The following is a 20061-nucleotide window of genomic DNA, read 5'->3' on the forward strand; positions in this document are numbered from 1 at the left end:
CTTTCAGTGACATTAGTCCCACCGGCGAGGGTGTGACTGAGCCGACAAAGCGGGCCCTCCCCAGGAAGTCTGGCTCAGAGCGCGCGGTGTTCCTGAGCCAGCCGGGCTCGTCCTCCCTTTACCTTGGGCGAGCCAGCGCCTGGGACGTGGCTGCTGCGGGGAGAACTCCCGCCGGCGTGCCTGGGGCCGTGATACCCTCCAGGGGGCGCCCTCGAGACCCCAGCCCGCGTCTCCCGGCCCCGCGGCGCCAGGGCTCAGTCCGTGGGTTTGAATTTCCTCAAGTCACCAGCCTGCAGCGGGCGAGCGAGCGGGGGGCCGGCCAGAGCGGGAGAGGCCGGTTCGGGCGCAGCTGCCGGCGCGGGAGCAGCCGCGGCCTTGGAGAAACTTTCTTGGCCGGTCGGTGGCGAGCACCAAAGCGGGCTGGGCAGGAGCTCGGAGCCGGGCAGGCGAGCCCGGCGGCAGCGCGTGGGGCGGGCGGAGGAAACACCCTGCCCAGGACAGGTGGGTGCCGCGCGCGGGGCGGGGACCCCCGGGCAGGGGAGAAGTTCCCCCTTTCGCAGCTCCCCTCCCCCAGCCAGTCACTCACTCCCCGGGACTTTTCCGGGTGTTCAGCCCCCCCCCCGGTCCCGCAGGGCATCGCGCTCCGAGCCGCCCGGGCGCTGGGAATTGCAGAGACAGAGCAGCGCGTGGGGCCGGGGGAGTGTGTGTGTGGGACAGAGAGAGAGAGCCTCCCCTTCGGCCCCACCACAACCTGGATCCAGCCCCCCCTCCCCCCATGCCTCTGGGCTCTGGCACATCCCAGCACAAGTGCCCCCCAAACCAAATCTGGCCCCTGGATCCTGCCAGATCCAGCCAAGTTTTAGCCCTCTCCTTCCCAGGTCCAGAGCCGCAGACAGAGTCCAGACTCTGATGCTTCCCAGTGTGGAAGTGCCTCAGAAACTCTGATCTGGCCCTTGGATCCAGCTGGGTTGGTACTGTTCTGGCCCCAGACTCAGCCCCTGCTGTATGTCAGAGGCTGGGATTTTCTGGTCAAGTAGCATCAGTCCCTTGTTTCTTTTAACAATACAACTTGGGAGCCTGGGGCCAAAAATGCAAACTCCAGCAGAGTCCAGGTGCTGACTCTGTCCGTGATGCTGCTGAGCAGGGACTACTGGGGTTTGGGATTTTGTGGTGGAAATGGAGTAGTCGCACTTCTTGTCTGTTTAGCTGGTTTAAGTTTTGGGTTTGGGGTAAAAAGCTCCCTGTCTCCAGAAAGACCCTGCTGCCAAACACAATGGCTTTTCAGTGGGGCTGTCTCAGTTTGTAGCAAGGTCTGGTGAACTAGGAGCTGCTGGGGTTTTTTTTCTTCTGTATTAAGATCAGTAGAATTTGGGGAATTGGGGTTGAAAATTGGTCAGACCCAATACGATCTCGGAGCTAGTTATGTATTTTCCCAGTTCTGTTGGGCTGAGATACAGCCAGATCCTGATTTTCCCTGAGAAATAGGAGGGCTAGATTTGTCGTCTGCTTAGACCATACAAGTTGGGCTTGTGGGCCAAAGCCTGCCAAGATCCTACCGCTAGATCCAGGATTTTGTGCAATTTAAGGCACTAGAATGGGTTAAAGTTGGGAACTGTCTGGCAGGGTAGGAGCAGCTCCCCTTGTTCATGCCATGGAATTTGGGGGGAGAGGGTGGAAGTTGGATAGACTCAGGAGGCTCCATGTGTTGGAGCTGAGGTTTTACAGCACTCGTGCCAAGGTGCACCAGAATCCAGACTCTTGTGGTGAAGTAGGAATACCTCGACTTCTCTATTTGGGTGTTGGAATTGGGGCCAAAATTTGGCTTGTTCCAGCAGGATCCTGGTAGATCCAGCTTTGCCAGCATCCCTCAGAGGGATGAAAGTAAGAGTTCGTGTGCAGGCTTTAGAGATGGCATGGGTGTTAGATCTGAATCTCTTCCCTTTCGGGTGTTAGTAGTACAGTTAGGCATGCCCTTCCATCAACAGCCTTTGAACATTGGGGGAAAGGCAAATAACCATCCACTCCCCCTTTTCTCTCACCTAAACCTCCAACTGCAAGACTGGGACAATTCTTTGTCATCAGAATTCCTAGATGTCCACAACTTTTGATTTCCCCCCTGATTTCTCTTGAGTTTGGAGTCTAAGCTCTTCATCCTCCTTGCTCCCCCAGCCCTCTGACTTCTCACGGCCATCCAGTGCTCAAACTCTCGGCTTTTGTCCCCCCATCATCCTCAGACTTCTAGGACTTAACTTTGTTCCCCTCAAACCCAGCACGGCTGCTGACTCCTTGAATGTATGTGCTCTTAGTCAACTGGAAACTGTGGTTTCCCCAGTATCAGACACCAGTATATGCACAATAGCATTTAATGGTGGTGAGTTTGTCATTTAACTTTGAAATCAAGTGATGTGACTAAATAAACAACTTAACCAGAAATAAATGAGATGGTTCATTTTTCCTCTGTGATATTTACAGTAGGCTCAATGCTGTCCAGCATTTCAACAACATCTTTATCTGCTGAAAGTGGAGACCTTTGAGCTTTAGTACGTGGAAACGTTGTTAGTGAAGCTGTCACTAGAGGTGGCCGGTATCTCAGCAAGTGGGAGAAGATCATGACAAGGGTGAGATCCAAGTTATGGTGGTTCTGAATGGACCCTACATAGTGCTTTCTGAATTGTCTGAAGTTAGCAGCAAAAGGGCCACAGCTTCCTCTGTTCCTCCCTCCAGATCTGGTGTAAGGAAAAGAGGGTGTTTCTAATGGGAATCCAAGGTGCTGGATGGCAGTGGGTGTGATTCCAAGGCACTGAGAAGCCAGGAGATGGGTGGGATTCCTTCAGCCCTTCCTTTCGGTAAGGAGAAAGACACCATCAGCGGCAGCGACACACACAGGGTGTGGAACATGCAGGGGCGGAACCCATGCAAAGTGCCGTTCAGATCTCACACTATAAAGCACCATAGTGTCTCTAATGCTGTTTTTGAGCACTGTGCCATACAAACACTGGTATAAGCCACGAGTGCAACGTGCCTCTGCCTTATTACAAACCTAAAGGCACCATCGTTTTGAAGAACGTGCTTGACAGAGTCTTTCTGGTGTGTCTGTGTGTGACGCAAGGAGAAAACGGAAGGGGTTAACTTAAAAAGGTTAATGTGAGTCATTTGGGTAAATAGTAATTAAGGCAACTTTTATTAACTATTTAAACCAAAATTATTGTACCAAGCAGATGGGCATCTATTAGGTAACTCTGTCTTTGAACGTATTTGTTTTCAGGCTTTTAAGTCCCCCTCTTGCAGTAATTGAAGAACTGTGGTAATTGACAAATTCGACTTCCTGCATGCAATAGAGACATGCAGTTATACAGGGGGCACAGTCCTTTCTGTTTTGACTTTAAAATAGAAAACTACAAGATCAGATCGTTACAGCCGCCTACAAAAGGATTAGGTAGAATAACAAGCAGGGATATGGGAAATCCCCAAATTGGATTAGATTTGTGGAAGAATTCACTTATATTGAATCTCAGTTTAAAAAGAAAGAAAGAAAGAAACCCAGTACAAATGTGATTAAATATTCAAAGTATATAAATAATATGAAAATAAAAGAGAACCTTTTCTGATGTGGCAAGTAGCTCAAACTGTAAATTAACAATCAAAATTTGTAACCCCCTAAATTTATATATAAAACAATGGCTACTTGTGTGTACACGGGTGTATTGAAAATAAAAACTACATATGCCAGGCAGCGTGAGTTCATGGAAAGCGGGCGGGCAGTCTCTTTCATCCATTTCAGTGGAATGGACTTTTAATGTACATATAAACATCAAGCCCCCCATTCCAAGGAAAGATGAAGGGAACATGCTTTTGATGAAAGGCATTAGAACCCTGCAGCATAGGTGCTGGGGGTACTGCAGCACCCCAGGGCTTGAAGTCGTAATAACCTAAATACATGGCTTCCATCTTCAGCACCCCACTATGCAAATTGTTCCAGCACCTCTGCCCTGCAGGAGATACCTGGACTGTATCAAACTGTCAGAATGGGTGGGAAGGGAAGTATCGATCCAAAATGAGTATTTTTGCCCAAACTTCTGTATTTGCATCTTTTATTGCTGATATTTTAATAGTTTTCCATAACAGCCACTGCTTGCTCCCACATTTTAATATAATCAGCTTTTAACAACTATTCTTCTTATCGTTTAGTCTAATCCCTTATAATGAGGTTTGGGTTGGGCCCTGTGAGTAAATCCTGATAAAAACAAGCAGAGAAAAAAATGCAGCCAAATATAAGAGCTTTGGGAAGAGTTTTGTTTTGGATTTTCACCCTCGCCAACACCCACTGACAGCCTCCAGAAGAACCCACTAGTTTAGTGCAGTCCAAGAATCTTTGCTGCTGGGCCTAGCGTCTTTTTCATCCATTTTTATGGGGTGGGGAACTCTCATTCCTCTTCCTTTTTTGCTGAGGCATTGGGCTACAAGTGAGATATCACGCCCAGATGCCATCCATATGTTCTCAATCCTTAAAGGACTAGAAGAGAAAACTGTGGAACTGCTCTATCACTTATAACAAGTTCAGCCTATGGACTTGGAAAATATGAGTGAACAATAAGGGTTGTTGTTGGTGACTCCATAGAAGATAACCTGATGAGCAATAGACAGTGTGAATTCTATAAAAACCAAATGATAAAGACACTCCGGTAGTGTACTCTAATATGATTACAAAATTTAGTGGACAAGGGAATTTGGTGGATGTGATATTTAATAAAAGGCCTTTATAGGCACGTGGGAATTGAAAAGTTGTTTAGATGAACATGCTATGATGGGATTATAAAATGAGCTGCTGAGCCACAAACAGAGCGATCTCGAGAATTTGGAGAAACGGGCAAACAGAACGAGACTGAATTAAGTTGTTATAAAGACCAACTCGGGAGCTGCTCTCACGAGGCAACAGGTTATAAGGCTCTGTTTTAGGAAAGGACTTCAACTTTAAGCATGTGCTTAAGTGCTGTGCTGAATATAGATGCTTTCCTTAATTTAAATGAATAAGTTCATCAGCAGGATATTTGCAGCCTCCAGGATCAGAGCTAATGCAGTTTCCTAGAACATCTTCCCCGTGCAACTCACAGCAGCGTCCAGGACAACAGTGTACAGCAAGACAACCTAGGATCACAGTTTAGCCATATGAGTCTTGCCCGCCAGTCATCTGCTGATGGTGCTGATCCTCACCCCACCATGTGCCAGTCCACTGCAGTCCTTCAACCCACACAACAGTCTGGCTATATCATAGCAACAGCCCCACCTCTGCCACCTCCACAAGGCCAACCAGTCTCTACTCCCACCTACTCTGCATCCAGGCCTCCTGTCAACCAGCAAGTGCTGCAGCAACAGGGGTATATGCAGCAACCTCTACCACAGATGCCATCAATTGATCTTATTCATCTTAGTCAAGCGTAGGGTGGGACATAGTAACAGCTGTACAATATTGGAAAGGTAGTAAGATAAAGGCCAGGATGAAGTACTTAATTTGTGCCAAGTTGTGTCCATTCCTAGCCCTGGCACTCTGGGCTTGGTACATCCGTTATGAAAGTAAAAGAAATTGCTTGAGCCTCGGCACCTCTTTCATTACAAACAGGCCCACTGACCGGGGGGGGCAATTGCCCGCGGGCCCAGGCTGCAGGGCACTAGGCGTGCGAGACCCCTTCAGGCCCTGCACTTTGGGGGGCCCTTGTGCTGGCGTGGGTGGTTCTGGAAGTGACCCATTCGTCACTTCCACCCCAGGCCCTGCCCCCCAAGGGATGGCCCTGACCCCGGGGCCTGGAATTTCGTCAGGCCTGATTACACATGAAGCACTGCCAAAGAGGAATGATTCCAGGTGTTACAGCGTGATGTAACAAACCCTGAAACATGAAGAGAACATTTTGTTTAGAGTTGTTTAGGGAACATTGTACTAACGATGACATTGAGACAATGGAACAATTTGCTGTGAGCGAGACCCAATCATTAGTGAGGTTCAAGCATGGACTGGAGAGTGCAGGTGGAGACCCAAGCTTCTACTAGTGCAAAGGCTTGAACTAGCCTGTCAGGACAGTTAGAGGAAAGGTGGGTCTCAGAGAAATTTGGTGATGTGGGAAATGACCTGCTGGGCTGTTTCCTGCCAGGTGCTGAGTGCACTCTGCCACCCTGGAGTCAGTGGAGGGAAAGGTGCTCAGTATCTGCTAGGAAGCACTCTCTGTACCTTGCAGGATCAGGCTTGTTGTATCTGCCAACTTGTTGCTAGACTCTGAAGCTGACTTAGCAGAGTCTTGCATTCAGTGCCTGCGTTTGCTGTGGCCGGACCCTGCGTGTTATCCCAGCCAAGCCTAACTGGGAGGGACCCTCAGGATCCTTAAGCAGCAAGCTGTTCCAATTGGGAGCGCAATGAGGCAGCAGGAATTGTTCTGAGCTGGCCTTGGCCAGGGGTCACCCTTTGTGTATATTAATGGGCCAGTTCCTCACCCATTCAAGTGAATGAGGCAGAAAAGCTGAGCAGGGTGCAGTGTGATTCAGGCTTGTTCTGTTTTCTGAATGTTTCCCTTCGGGAGTGGCAAGGTTTGCCGTGTTCTCACACTTGGGACAGTAACACGCGCTTGGTCTCTTGCCTCAGCCAGTGTTGGAGCCTCCCAACCTGTCCCCCTTCCCCTGGGCGGTGACAATACCATGCCCTCCTTCCTTTTCTCTTGCCCCTTTTTTTCAGTCACTGCCGGCATAACGAAGGGGACAAGTGTTTCCAAAGTGAAGTGTCTAGTATCTGGGTAGAACAGGTATTGCAGTGGTAGCATGGGAGCGTAGGTGGGATTAAATCTGTACCCATTCCGTTTTGTAATTCATCTCTCACTTGCATGTATCCCCAGATGTTGGGTTGAGAGGAAGTGAGAATTTGTAGTGGTTTATTCTTTTCTTGTCATTCCCAGAACCACTGATCTTCTGGGAGGGGAATGCTCAGGCCTCTGGGACTTATTTGGGAACCTCTCTTAACTGGCTGTTAACACTCAGTTTTCTAGAAATGTCAAGTAAGTCCGGGTACAAATCAGTACCTGAGGCTGATGTGTCATGGGAAGTGGATGAACAAAACTTACATTGCATGGTAATAAAAGCTTCATTTTCACTCTGAGATCAGTGCACTTGGGCACTCGTGGGAGGAATTCTGAAACTTTCAGCAGGAAACGTTCCCCTTAATAAAAGGTCACCAAGAGGTGTGTGATTTTTTTAATGCAATCCACAGGAGTCTTAAATTGCTACGAGAGTTGTAATGTTCATATGTATCTAGTCCATACAGCAATCTCCATATTCTACAGTGCTCTAGAACAGGGATCTCAAACTCAAATCACCACGAGGGCCACATGAGGACTAGTACATTGGCCCGAGGGCCACATCACTGACACCTTTTCATACAAAGATACAAAAATTCCCCCGTCCCTGCCCCCACTCCATCCCTTCTATGAGGCCCCACCCCTGCCCCACCTTTTCCACCCCTTCCCTGCCCCCATTCCAACCCCTTCCCCAAAGTCCCCGCCCCAACTCCGCCCCCTCCCTGCCCCTATTCCAACCCCTTCCCCAAATCCCCACCTCTCCTCCCCGAGCACACCGTGTACCCGCTCCTCCCCCTCCCTCCTGGAAAGTCCTAAGCACTGCCAAACAGCTGTTTGGTGGCAGAAAGCGCTGGGAGGTAGGCAGGGGTGAGGGGATCTATGGCAGGCCGCAGGAAATAACTCTGTGGGCCGCCTGCGGGCCGCGTGTTTGAGACCCCTGCTCAAGAAAATAATATTGCCAGATAGCATCTAGAGGGCATTTTATCAGTCTGACTTTGGTAGTGGCCAATATGGTTATAGTTGTGTGCAGTGTGGGGGGCTTTAGAAATTAGACACATTCATTTCTAATGTGTTAAAAACCTATAGTCTACATTTTTTAAAATGACCAGTGATACTGGGTTTCTAGTTTGACACACCTTAAAGGGACCTGATTTATAGAACTGCTGAGCATCCCCCTACTGAAAATCAGGCCACTTTAAGCTGTCAAGTTGGGCACCAAAAGGCAAAGGTGCCCCAAATCACTAGTCACTTAAAAAGCCCAGATTAGTCCTGTCTTTACAGAACCAGATGGGGCTCATTTGGATACTTAACAGAAGTGTCAGCTGCCTGTCTAGCTGGGGTCCAAGTTAACTAATGCAGGTGGACAGGGAAGATTGAGGGGGAACTTGGGAAAGGTTATGTAACTGCACAAAGATGGAACCACTCTGGGGGTGGCTGGGTAGTATGAACTTTTAGTGGATGGCTACAGTTGTTAGAAGATGAGGTAAAATTGTATCCTTTGGGTCTATGGGCTGAGGTGGTCTTAATGCAATTGGCCCTTTGCTACAGTTCATTTTGCTGTCTGTTTCTCCCTACCTACCCGGAGAAGGGGTAGATACTCAATCCTCCTGAGGGGACCAGTGACTTCTCCTGTGCATTCATACTACAGCCTTACTGCATAGTTTGTGTTTGGCTTCTCCTTCCATTTACAGGGGTTGGTACAACCAAGGTGGGCTCAACACTTCTGAATTCAATCTTCTCCCGGGGGGGTTGGTTTGGACCCATCTCCATTACAAACCTCCTTGTACTTGAGAGCAAATCCCACAGCCCACTTAGAAATCTGTCTTGGGAATATCTTCTCACTTCCTATTTGCTGACCATAAGGATTGGGTTTGGGTCACGTATGTGAGAAATGGATGGGAATGTCTTTAAATCAAGGGTTGGAGCTTTTTTAAAAAATTAGTCTTTATTGTAAGCAAGAAAAATATTAAGAGGAGCAAAGGACCATTCTCTGGAAGTCACTACTGGAAGGAATCTGTGCTTGCTTTCTGACCTCTTTGCCTTTCCACTTCCTTTAGACAAACCTTTTAGCTCATAAACAATTAACAAGAAACACGTGCTAATAAAATGTTTTATAAGGTGGTTTGTGAAAAGGCAAGCTACATCTCCAAACATGGTGCTTCCAAACTTTTTAAGTCATATGTAATTAGCAATACAGGCTCTCCCCAAAATGGTGCATCAGAGTCTAGTGGCTGAGCAGATCCAAAGGAGGGATTTAGCAAACATAGCAGAATGTAATACATAAGCAGGCATGATTTTACCAAAGAACATGGAGACCCAGAGAAAGAAGGGAAGTTTTTGTTAGATCCCTGAATGCACAGGGTAAGCACTGTCACTTTTGAGTTAGTGAAGAAGAACACTTAAGATTTGCTAGTAGTCAGGATTTTGAACAAAACTTTTAGAAAAAAAATCGATCTCAGCGCCCTCTAGAAAAGGTGTTGGAACTGGCTCCGCAGACTGTGCTAGTGAAAATGTGTCGACCAGCAAGAAACTAATAAAATTGCAGTGCAAGTAGCAGAAGAATAAATTCCCAGGGAGAGAACAGAAGCATCATTAAAAAGACCAAAACAAACCCCTCTTAATTGCACTGAGTTCATGGGGCAGAAATGTTACCGGTGTAACAAGAGATAACACAAGACAGATGATGTATATTAATGTAAGGGGAAAAGACACTGGAAACCAAAAACCTAGGGTGATAGTACAAACAGTGGTGAATGATACCTACTTCCTGGGAGCCATGTCCAAAGCTAACATTCATGGGCAGGCTTGGGCTTCTAGTCTTCAATGGTGTTACATTTACACATTGATCGCAGGGCAGAGTGACACCAATTTATAAAGAGACTTTTATGGAGATGCTCCCTAAGCTGGAGCAGCCCAGAGTAGTGCTCAGTAGCCAAGTTGGGTCAACTGAAAGCCCACCCTCACTATGAGGCCCAAGGAGAGTGGGTTTGACATGTATTAATTGCGCCAGCACAAGTCACCTTCTAGACCAAACTACAGTCATTGAGATGGACCTGGTGGAACACACAGAGGAAGCAGGTACAGTGTTCAGCCAGGATGTCCACCTTAAAGATGACAGGGTGGATGCTGATGTGAGGGGCCAAGCTTCATGTACTAAGTCTAGCCTGAAGGGTGCCAGTCCCTGTTTCCCAAATTGAGGGAAGAGCAGGACAAGTCAAGGAGAACAGTGCAATAGGGCATGTTACTGACCCAGCAAAGTAGTGTGCCCATCATGGGTAGCAGGAGGGCACATCCAGGTCTGCATAGACCTAAAAAGGCTCAGTGAAGAAGTAAGGGGGGGAAAGGTGTATTCTCCCCACAATGGAAGAAACACGCTCAGTTTAGCTGGTGCAACAGTATCCTCAGCACTGGATTCCGACATGTTCCTGTCCACCCTGACTGTGCCAAGCAGAGAACTTTCTTAGCCATCTGACGAGTATTGCTCTATTGCCGTGCCAGAAGCATTCCAGAGGAAAACGAGTGAGAATCTGCGAGGCTGGAGAGCATTCTTCATGGATGACACTTCGGGTACAAAAGGGGACATAATGGTGAGATGAGCTCGGAGAGCAACTGGACTAAAATTAAACTGAGAAAAAAAATATATGGGTGGGTAGATGAACGGTATTGCAGACCCCACTCTGAATTATAGATACCATGAGCATTCTAAAAAGAGGTGAGGGAACATCCACAGAGAGGTCAATTCCATCACCTGAAAATACACTGGAACAGATGCGTTTCAACAATATGGCGAAAAAATATTGAGAAAATTCCTACTGTGCTCCAGGAAGGCCTAGTTCTTCATGAATTACTTAAAACCCTGTCTTTTCCTTTGCTCTTTAAGTGCTCCTGAGTGGAGCCATAACTGTCTGCAAACGGTGTACTGGATGTAATAGGAGAAGAGGAGTCTGAAAAACAGAACTAGCATTGAGTCCAATCAACAGCCATGCACCTTCCCACAAGAGACCACGTGTTCTTCTGACTAACATTGGCGGTAACTTGTTAGTGAAAAGGGCACTTTCACTTTCACAGTATTCTCTTTCTGTGTTTTCATTAGGATTCTCTTCAACATCTTTCTTACTCTTGTATGAAACTATCTAGCCACTCACTTTTTTTAACTGACACTGTAAGAATATTAATATTTTGTCTACTCTTGATCCAACGGCTCAGGCCAGGGTCCTTCATGTTACTGAGCAGGAGAGTGCAGAGTTCCTGTTGTCTACTGCAGTTACTGAGACTCAGCTAAAGTGGGTGCCAAGGAGCCTGTTTCTTTGGGTTTGTTTTTTAATCTAGCTCATGTGCTATCAGTTGCCTGCTGTGTCCCTCCTGGACTTTTACTGGCACTGGTTGGTTTGGTGCACATTACAGTTGGAGGAGTTGTTGTGGGAGAAGTTTCTTCTTGTTTGGTTTTGTTTAACATTTACAATATCCCCTCAGAAAATAATGGTCAGGTGTTTCCCGTTCCAACCCCTCTTCCAGTGCAGCAGTAAAAATTGATCCACTTCTAGCTCTTGGAGTGTGGAGCACCAAGCCCAAGACAAAGTTTCAGATTAACCATTCTTGTTGGCTGGTCCATCCAGAGCCGGTGTTAGGCATAAGCAGACTAAGAAATTGCTTAAAGCCCTAAGCAGCTCAAGGGGGCCCCCTATTATTACTATGTGTTGGGGGCGGCAAAAATATTTCTGCTGAGGGCCCCCTGCTAGCAGCAACACTGGGTCCATCCTGCATCATGGGCTTTGCTTTCAGGCTGGTACCTGGGATGGTATATCCCTCCTGCCTTTCTTAAATTATGATTTTCACTTTAGAGGTAAGTAGAGCAGAGAGACCCTGGAGGGTTTTCCCCTTCCTCTCTAGCATAGGGCACAGGTCACTTGCAGGTTTGAACTAATGTCAGTGGTGGATTCTCTGTAACTTGAAGTCTTTAAATCATTATTTGAGAACTTCAGCCACTCAGCCAGAGGTTCTGGGTCGATTACAGGAGTGGGTGGGTGAGGTACTGTGGCCTGCAATGTGCAGGAGGTCAGACTAGATGATCATGATGGTCCCTTCTGGCTTTAGAGTCTATGAATCTATAAATAGAGGAGGGAGGAACAGTAATGGGCTGGTCAGGTAGGGCTTAATTATTATTTTATTAGTTATGGATAGTTATGCTAAAGCATAGGCCGTATCCAATATGCTAAAGTTATTGATAGTAAATGAAGTCAGGATGGGCTGGGGTTGGGTGTAGCGCAACCTTCTGAAGAGGGACGGTCTCTTTGCCCCCCTCAACCAGGTAGAACAGAGGAGTCGGGTTGGAGTGCAGGGACAGGCTGCCACTGCCCTGGGGCAGTGTTCCCTCTAATTTTTGACAGGCCGTGTGCGCAAAAAATTTCTTCTGTGCAAATTGTTGTGCACGCAGAGTTTTACCATGTCCGCGGGGTTTAGGGTCTGTGTGCGCACGCACACGCGCACAGCTCAGAGGGACCAGTGCCCCGGGGGACAGCAGAATGGACTGGTTCAGTCTTAGAAATGGCTGAAACCATCTTTGTTCCAAATAAAAAGTGAAACAATGGAGGGTGTGGAGGAGCCCTTAAAGGAACTTGGTTGCTCAGCTGTGGGTTTCTACATTTGCTTCTCTGAAGGAGGACTTCATTCATAGATGAGGGAGTAGCCTGGGCATAAGTGTTCCATACTGCCAAGCCTCAGGAAACCGAAGTGGGAGTCTAAATCCCAGTCTCCTGTTCCCCAGGTTGGAAGAGGTTGGGAATGCGGCAGACACAGGCCCCGGCAGTGGGAGTTCCACACACCACTCCTCATCTGGCTGAGTAAGGGACAGCATTGATGGGTTCACACGGGTGTCTTATCTACACTTTCCTCAGTCAGTAGGATGACGAGTTAAAAGATCTTTGGGATAAAAAGAATGAGGAAAAGTTCTCTCCAGGTCTGTGACAGGGATGTTGACTATCCCCTGTGGGGGTCAGGGTGTACATAAGCGCACATACTGTGTGTAGGTAGATAGCTCAATCTTTATTATACTTGTCTAGGACTACATTTTCCAGGGGGCCAATCACCCATGGCTCCAGCTGAAGGTTATGGGAGCTGTGGGTGCTCAGAGCACCTGAAAATCGGGCTCATAACATGCTGTGGTTTTCTTGCCTGCTTGGTTTTATTTTCATCCATCGTTAATGACGAACAGTCACAAGGGAAACAGTCTATTGTTAATATTTAATTTCCTCTTATTACTGGAAGCAGATGACTAAAAGATCAATTAAAAATGTAACCAATAAAAAGCCAATAAGGAAACCAGAAGAGCCACATCCTGCTGAGATAGAGCAACTCTTCCTCCTGCCTGCGCACCCCAGCCACCCTCTTCACCCGTTAGCCAGGATGTAGAGAAGCCCATTCAGGATGTAGAGAAGCAGGATGTGGAGAAGCCAGCCAGTGTAGCATGACATGAGGTAGATGGGGAACTTGGGAAACAATTGTAAATAAGGCATCTAAAACCTTGGTATCTAAGTGCAGGAAACAAACTAGCGAGCAGCATTTAAAAGCAATTCACAAGGAACAAAACACAGATTTTTTCAGTACATTTGTTGCTTAAAATGTTTCTCAGCTACAGGTAAAGTATGGATGCTGGTTAATTTGTGTGATAGATGATCCTCTAAATATATGGCATGAGGCAATGTGTCTTTGACATTTCAATAGGTTTAAAAGATATGGAATCTTCCCCTTAGTTAAAGCATCTTCAAAGGGAGGAGAATGTTCCCAAGTGGCTAAAAGTTTCCTTTCTGAGTTCCGAAAGCAGGAAACATGGCTTATTAACAGCACCAACCTCCTGGCTCAATTTCAGGGTTAGGGTATTTGGGAATAATGCCCTGTAAAAGTCCTAGGTTTTGCCCTTAGGAAACTAGGCACCTGGGACTGTGTAATTTCCCAGGGATACACTAGGAGGCACTGTGCTGGGGAGGAGGGAGCATGGGGCCAGCTCAAAACTGTTGTCTGTGGAGTGAGTCCCAATTATGGTCTCTCTCTTGGTAGGGACACCACCTCTTCCCTCCCTGTGTTATCTTGACATGGCCCACTTTCCCTAGTGGTGGTTTTCACTGACCTGGAACTGGCCGGGAGAACCCATTCCGGTCCAGAGACCTGCTTGGAATGGGGAAGGACCAGTCAGAGTCCAGAATGGCTCCAGGCAAGGAGGTGGGATTGGTAGTGCTGTGAGGAGGCTGGGGTGTGGTAGGCCCTCAGCCTATCAGCGTGGGCTTGGGGACTAAAGGAGTAATAAGGGGCTGAGAGAGGTGCTTGGTTTTGGTGTTTCTTTCACCTCAGTCCACACAGTGCTAGATCACAATAGCTCCGGCTTCTGCATGTTAGAAATTCACATGGTTCCCTCATGCATCACACTGCCAGGGAAGTTCCCCTGTGCTGAGATTCATTGCAACATGTACATTTACCTGGCCATTTCATGCACTGTCTCGAGCTGCTTGGTCCTGCACTCTGGCTACAAAGGGAATGGACTCTAAGATTTTTGGCTCCCAGAGAGGGGTCACATTCTGATGGCTGGAGGATCAGAGACTGAGAAATCCTGCACCCTGTGGGATTTTGCTAATGCCCCTGAGATTGGCTACAACATTGAAAATTGTGGATATTGTCAAACCCGTTACTCCACAGTTGGAATAAAATGCTCATCGAATGAGGAGGCTGGATGGTGAGAAGAACAAGTCCACTTATCACCAGCATGATGATACATAATGCAGGCATCTGTATCCAACAGCACGAGGTCAAAACTGAGCCTCAAGGGGACAATAGCAGGAGAGGAGTTGATATGAGGAATGTTTGAATCAACACTATCTGAGCCTTCATTCCGGATAAAAACCCCAAGCAGCTCAGTCCAAAGTCAATTGGAAGAGCTCAGAACAAAAGCTTGTTCTGCCTCCAGATGTGAACAGCTTCATTGGAACATGCTGTTCAGATTCTTTATTCAATTTTCAAGGGACAGATTCTCATTGGGGCTGAAACCTGAGCTAGAACAGAGTGTTCCAAGTCATTAAAAATGAACAGGGGAGCAGCTGAGGGGGGTTGTAAGTGGCAAGAAAGGTTTATTTAATAATGGGAGAAAGGCAGGAACATAGCCCAGGGTAACAAGGAGGGATTAATCCAATTAACAGAACAAGACATGAGTTTGAGAAGCAATATTAATTGTAGCTGTCCAGCAGGCTGCATGGTACAGGTTATTTTTCCCAATTCACAAGAAGTTAACAATACTGATCCCTTGAGGACCTAACTGAAATGTTAAATATACCACCCCTAGTACCTTTGTAAGTAAAGCAGGCTTGTGATTAAATTAATTTCATCAGTGCTGGCTGCTGAACTGTTGTCATACATGGAATAGATGCTCCTCAGAGAAATCAGTACCCACAGAATATACGTCTTTCCCTTAATGTCCATATTTATTTTCATTCCAGCTCACTCAGTTCTAGCAATATGAACTGAACAAACTGGGGCCTGGTTTACAAACTAATTTTGGAACTAAAGCAAGCTTTAAATACTTCTGCAGTCAAAGAGTCATGCTGCAGGTGGGATGAAGGTAAGTCCTGCCCCACAACATGGAAAATGAAGGCGATGGGGAATGAATGGGTGTATGGCACTTGCACCTCAGAGGCCATTGTACCCAGTGTGCTTGCGGCAGTCACGATGCTGGAGTGTCATAAATTCAAACACTGTACCTAATGCCAGTTGCTACCACAGAAACATTGGTGCTGAAGGAGATGCAATGCTGGCATGTCATGGCTGGAATGTTTGCTCACTTCCAGTCATTTGTCTTCTGAGATATATCAACTCTACCCAGCTCGAATGCTTTCTTTCCATCCCATGACGAAGCAGCGTATAAGAACCAGTTGTCCTCCTTCTGAACATAACACTGAGGTGAACAGTGAAGACTATGGTGGAAAAATAAGACTGCAGCGTGCAAACGGAACCAGAGAACTAGGCATGAGCCAAATTCAGAGCCTCCAGAGACTAAATTATAAAAAGGAAATCAGTCAGTGATACAACTGGGTGAAGTAGAATGTACAAGAACTCTCGTGACATAAGACAATTAAAGACAGTCGTTAAATTTAAAATTACAGCATCTTTTTCCAGGAGGATGTGCTCAATTGTAGAAAATTCCGTCTCTCCCTGCGTGGATTTGAACTAGGTGGGACTTATCTGGAATGATGAGCATCAGGAAAATCCAATAAAAACTTGCTGTCTCATTCCTAATCAGATTAAAGATAGCCATGTTGGACAAAGATTAGCTGCTGAAGTGGTCAAGTGAAATAAAGCACAAATAGGATTAAGATGAGTTCATCAGCCTGCACAAAGAAGTGCTGATTTGGGAAAGGAGATCCTATTAATCCTGCTTCCCCTTCTGGAAAATGGGAATGTTAGTGACCTCCTTTGTAAAGTGCTTTGAGTTCTACTGATGTAAGAGGTAGATGTCAGTTTTATTGTTCTCTGCATCCTGTTTAACTTGATTACTTCAATGGTTGGTTCTTTTCAAGCATGGCTGTTTTTATAGCTGTCGTAGCTTGATGTGACAGATCTGTTCTTTTTAAAGTTGTTTTTTTTATGGGTCAAAGGTTTTGGCTGAGATACTCCATATGCAGTTGTTAAATTTCACTAAGTCTTTATCTAACAGTGAGTTGGTACTTAAGCTTGAGTTTCATTAAATTTATGTGTGTGGAGATATGAATGTGAGTTAGGAAGCCCCACATTGTTTGAAAAAAAGTCCTGTTAAACTCAACGTATTAGTCATTCTCAGTGTGTGTGTTTTGCACTCTTGGAGAGATGTGAACTAATCTGATGTCCCCTTCCCCACTTCAAAGGCCTCATTTGTGGGCTCTAGCTGTGACCCTTCAATTCAAATGGCTAACCTTTTCCTAGCAGGGCACTTCCAATAGACACTCTTCATAACATTTTGAGCAATGTTTTTCCTATCCCTAAAGTTGCCACTTGTTTCCCCATTTTTCTTCTTTTCTTTTTCACTCTGTCATCTCTGCTTCTTTTTCTCTGTCTCCTGTCATCTCACTTTTCTGCCCTCTTTCCTGCTTTTCTGTCTCTTTCTTTCTGTTCATCTGCTGTTAACTCTATTACCCTGGGCTGGATTTCAGGCTAGAATGCATTTTGGCAAGTGGGCCCTTCAGTGTGTTTCAGGCAGGATTTGAAATGGATAATGACATTTTGAGAGGTAAAACAGGACTATACTTTTAACTTTATTGACATACGGTGGAGAGAGGAGCTTTTGGAGGGACTGGACAGAGAAAGATAATAGAGACTGTCCCTCCTCAAGGGGCTGTTGGTAAAACGGAAGATCCTTATCTGCCTCTTACCCGCTACATTGCAAGTTCATTTCCCCTATTGACTTCCCCAAAATATACATATAAAACAAAAGGGGATTTCAGGAGTTGATGAAAAGGTATGTTTTTAGCACTTCTAAACCATAAAGAACCTCTCCCTCTCCTTTCAAACACAGTACTAGCAATAGAGATCAAAACCAGTGAAAGGTGCACAATTAGATTATCTCCCTGAGATTAGATGTGAATCACAAGTTCATTGTATTTTCACTATCTTTACTCCTTTATTTTATTTTGAGAAATTCTGTTTCCGACTTCAGATGTATCTTTTGTGAAGATGTGAAAACCAGCTGGTGGTGCTATTCAGGGTCTTCTGTTGTTACAGCACCAAAACGTTCATTTTGGGAGGCTTATATGTATTTCAGAAACTGAACCCAGTGGTGATTTAGCAACTGACACCAAGGCCCCTTTCTTTCCCATCCCTACTCGTGTTCTTTTGCCATAACTGTACTTTTCCCTTAAACAAAGGACAAAACCCCAGCGATCTTTTGCAGCAAATGAGGCTTAAAACTCACCACAGAGGAGCTAAAGCACGGCATCCTGTAGTCACCTGTGACGGACTGAGAAGGACCAGAGCCTTAAATTAAGCTCACCATGCCTCATTCTTGAGCGTGACTCTTTGATTGGAGTCTCTATCTGCGTGCAAATGTGTGTGTGTCTCTGCACAAGAGAGGGTGTGATGGGAGTGGCGGTAAGTGCTGTGCATGTATCTAACTCGTGTGCACAGTGTGGGTGTATCCAGAAATTACTGTGTTAGTGTGTATGGCATTAAGAGCTTCTCTGTGCATGGGAATGTGTCCCCTTGGGGCCCAGCATGCTGCTTTTTGCAGGGGTGGGTGGGTGTGATACTATGTGAGCGTCTGTGTGTGTACCTTTGTGCAGGGGCAGTGTATGTATACCCATGATCGTGTGTCTGCATAAGTATGTGTGTATCACTGGTTGTGTCCATCATTCTGATGCTGACCTCCTTTTTAAAGTGCTTTGAGACCTAGGAATGAAAAATGCTATCGCAGAGCTAGCTATTATGTGTTTGCTTATGGTGTGAGGGATTGTGTGCATAGGCAAGGGTGTGTGTCTGTGAGAGTGTGGGAGTCTGCACTGTGCGTGGGTCCTTGGAGTAGTGCGTGTGTCTGTCTCTTCTGGGGAGGAAAGTACTGAAGGATGTTACACTCTGAGTTCTTTGGGGGGTATTTCTTGTGTGGTCAGTCGTGTTTTGGAATTTCCCCAGCCCTCCAAGGAAATGTCAGAACTCTTACATATGCACACAGTGTAAGCCTCCTTATGTTAGACTGAGTGGTTTGTCTGTGATCATGTGGTGTTATTCCTGTGTGACTGCATGCAGCATTCGTGTAACGATAAAGTACACTGGTGTGTTAGCGCAGGTAACCAGTCATTTATTTGTGATCGCATGGAGGCAGGTGTATGTGTGTAAAAGTCTCCACCTTTTTCCAATCCAGGCACAAAGCTAAGGCATAATTAGCTGGGCGCTCATGTTTCATGGCAGACTATCAAGCAGCTGCTGAATTGTCAGCTCAGTTGGTAGCCTCAGAAACAAAACAGCCCTTGTGTTTCGCATCATAGTTGTGCAATATTGACTTCAACCAGGCAGCTTTTGAGGGGAACAAAGTATAAGATTTTTTTTGCCCGTGATGTTCATGTAGGTCTGTTTTATTTCTAACATCATTTGGATATGCCACTTGAATGAGATTGTGCTTTTCCTAGCTGGTCACTGGCGCTGATTACTTAGTTTGGTTATTTTTGTTGTATTTAAGGAAACAAGTGGAGAAGTTGGACGTTTGCAACAGCTGACAGGAAGATTCCCTGAGTCCTAGAGCATTCAGCAAAAGGAAAAAAGGGAGAACAAGATGATGATCCCAAGAGGTGGCAGGAAATCGTGACAAGACCTGTGATTGTCAACAGGACACCCAAGATCCTCACCACACATGACTATGCCAGGCAGTACATTTCAAACACCCAACATCTGCAGGGCAAAGGGTTCATCTACATGAGGTTTTTCCTGGGGCCGTATCTGTTGGAGTTCAGTGGACCACTAATATGCTTCTGCATTATTGTGAACATGCCAAGAATCTGCAAGGTTTATCCTATCTGATGAAGCTGGCAAACTCTGCACTCCGTCTTTCTATGCCCTCTGCGGTAGACCGCTAAATCAACTGAAGGGAGAAGGGGGCCAGGTGAGCCTCCGGCCAACAGCTGGCAGCTGAGTGCCCATCAGAACCCAAACCGTTTTGAGGTGCCTTGGTGGCTGTTTGTAGCACTGCAGATATGGACACTGAGCTTCTCTGGCACCTTCTTGCATTGGCCTGGTCAGCCTCACCATGCTAGTATATGGGAATGAAAACTTCCTCTCGGATGTCGTTTACATCATCCTGGAACTGGTCATTGCAGTGCTGGCCATCTTGGGGAATGCCCTGGTCTGCTGGGCAGTCTATCTGAACAGCAACCTGCAAAACGTCACCAACTACTTTGTGGTGTCCCTGGCTGCAGCTGACATTGCAGTGGGCGTGCTCGCGATCCCCTTTGCCATCACCATCAGCACTGGCTTCTGTGCCTTCTTCTATGTATGCCTCTTCATCGCCTGCTTCGTCCTGGTTTTGACTCAGAGTTCCATCTTCAGTCTCCTGGCTATTGCCATTGACAGAATCATTGCTATCCGGATACCCCTCAGGTAAGCCCAGAGTGGGTGGGACCTGGGACGGGGGGAGGAAGAGTGCAGATGGAATGGGCATCTCTAGAGTATCCTAGGTGCTGTAATCAAGGAGGAAGAGAAAGTTAAAGGAAATGACGCCACTTCCACTGTA

General features: G+C 46.5%; 1 protein-coding gene across 1 annotated transcript in view; it reads left to right on the top strand.

Moving 5' to 3' along the window:
- The first annotated feature begins 348 nt into the window (after window positions 1-348).
- Window positions 349-20061, top strand: part of ADORA2A (adenosine A2a receptor) — a 31174-nt gene continuing 11461 nt past the window's right edge. Inside the window, exons 1-2 of the mRNA XM_077835023.1 lie at window positions 349-501; window positions 19015-19928. Coding sequence (XP_077691149.1) covers window positions 19579-19928 — 350 coding nt within the window. The 5' untranslated portion in view covers window positions 349-501; window positions 19015-19578. The remainder of the gene's footprint in view (window positions 502-19014; window positions 19929-20061) is intronic.

This window comes from Eretmochelys imbricata, chromosome 15 (assembly GCF_965152235.1).
Source record: "Eretmochelys imbricata isolate rEreImb1 chromosome 15, rEreImb1.hap1, whole genome shotgun sequence".
NCBI lineage: Eukaryota > Metazoa > Chordata > Testudines > Cheloniidae > Eretmochelys > Eretmochelys imbricata.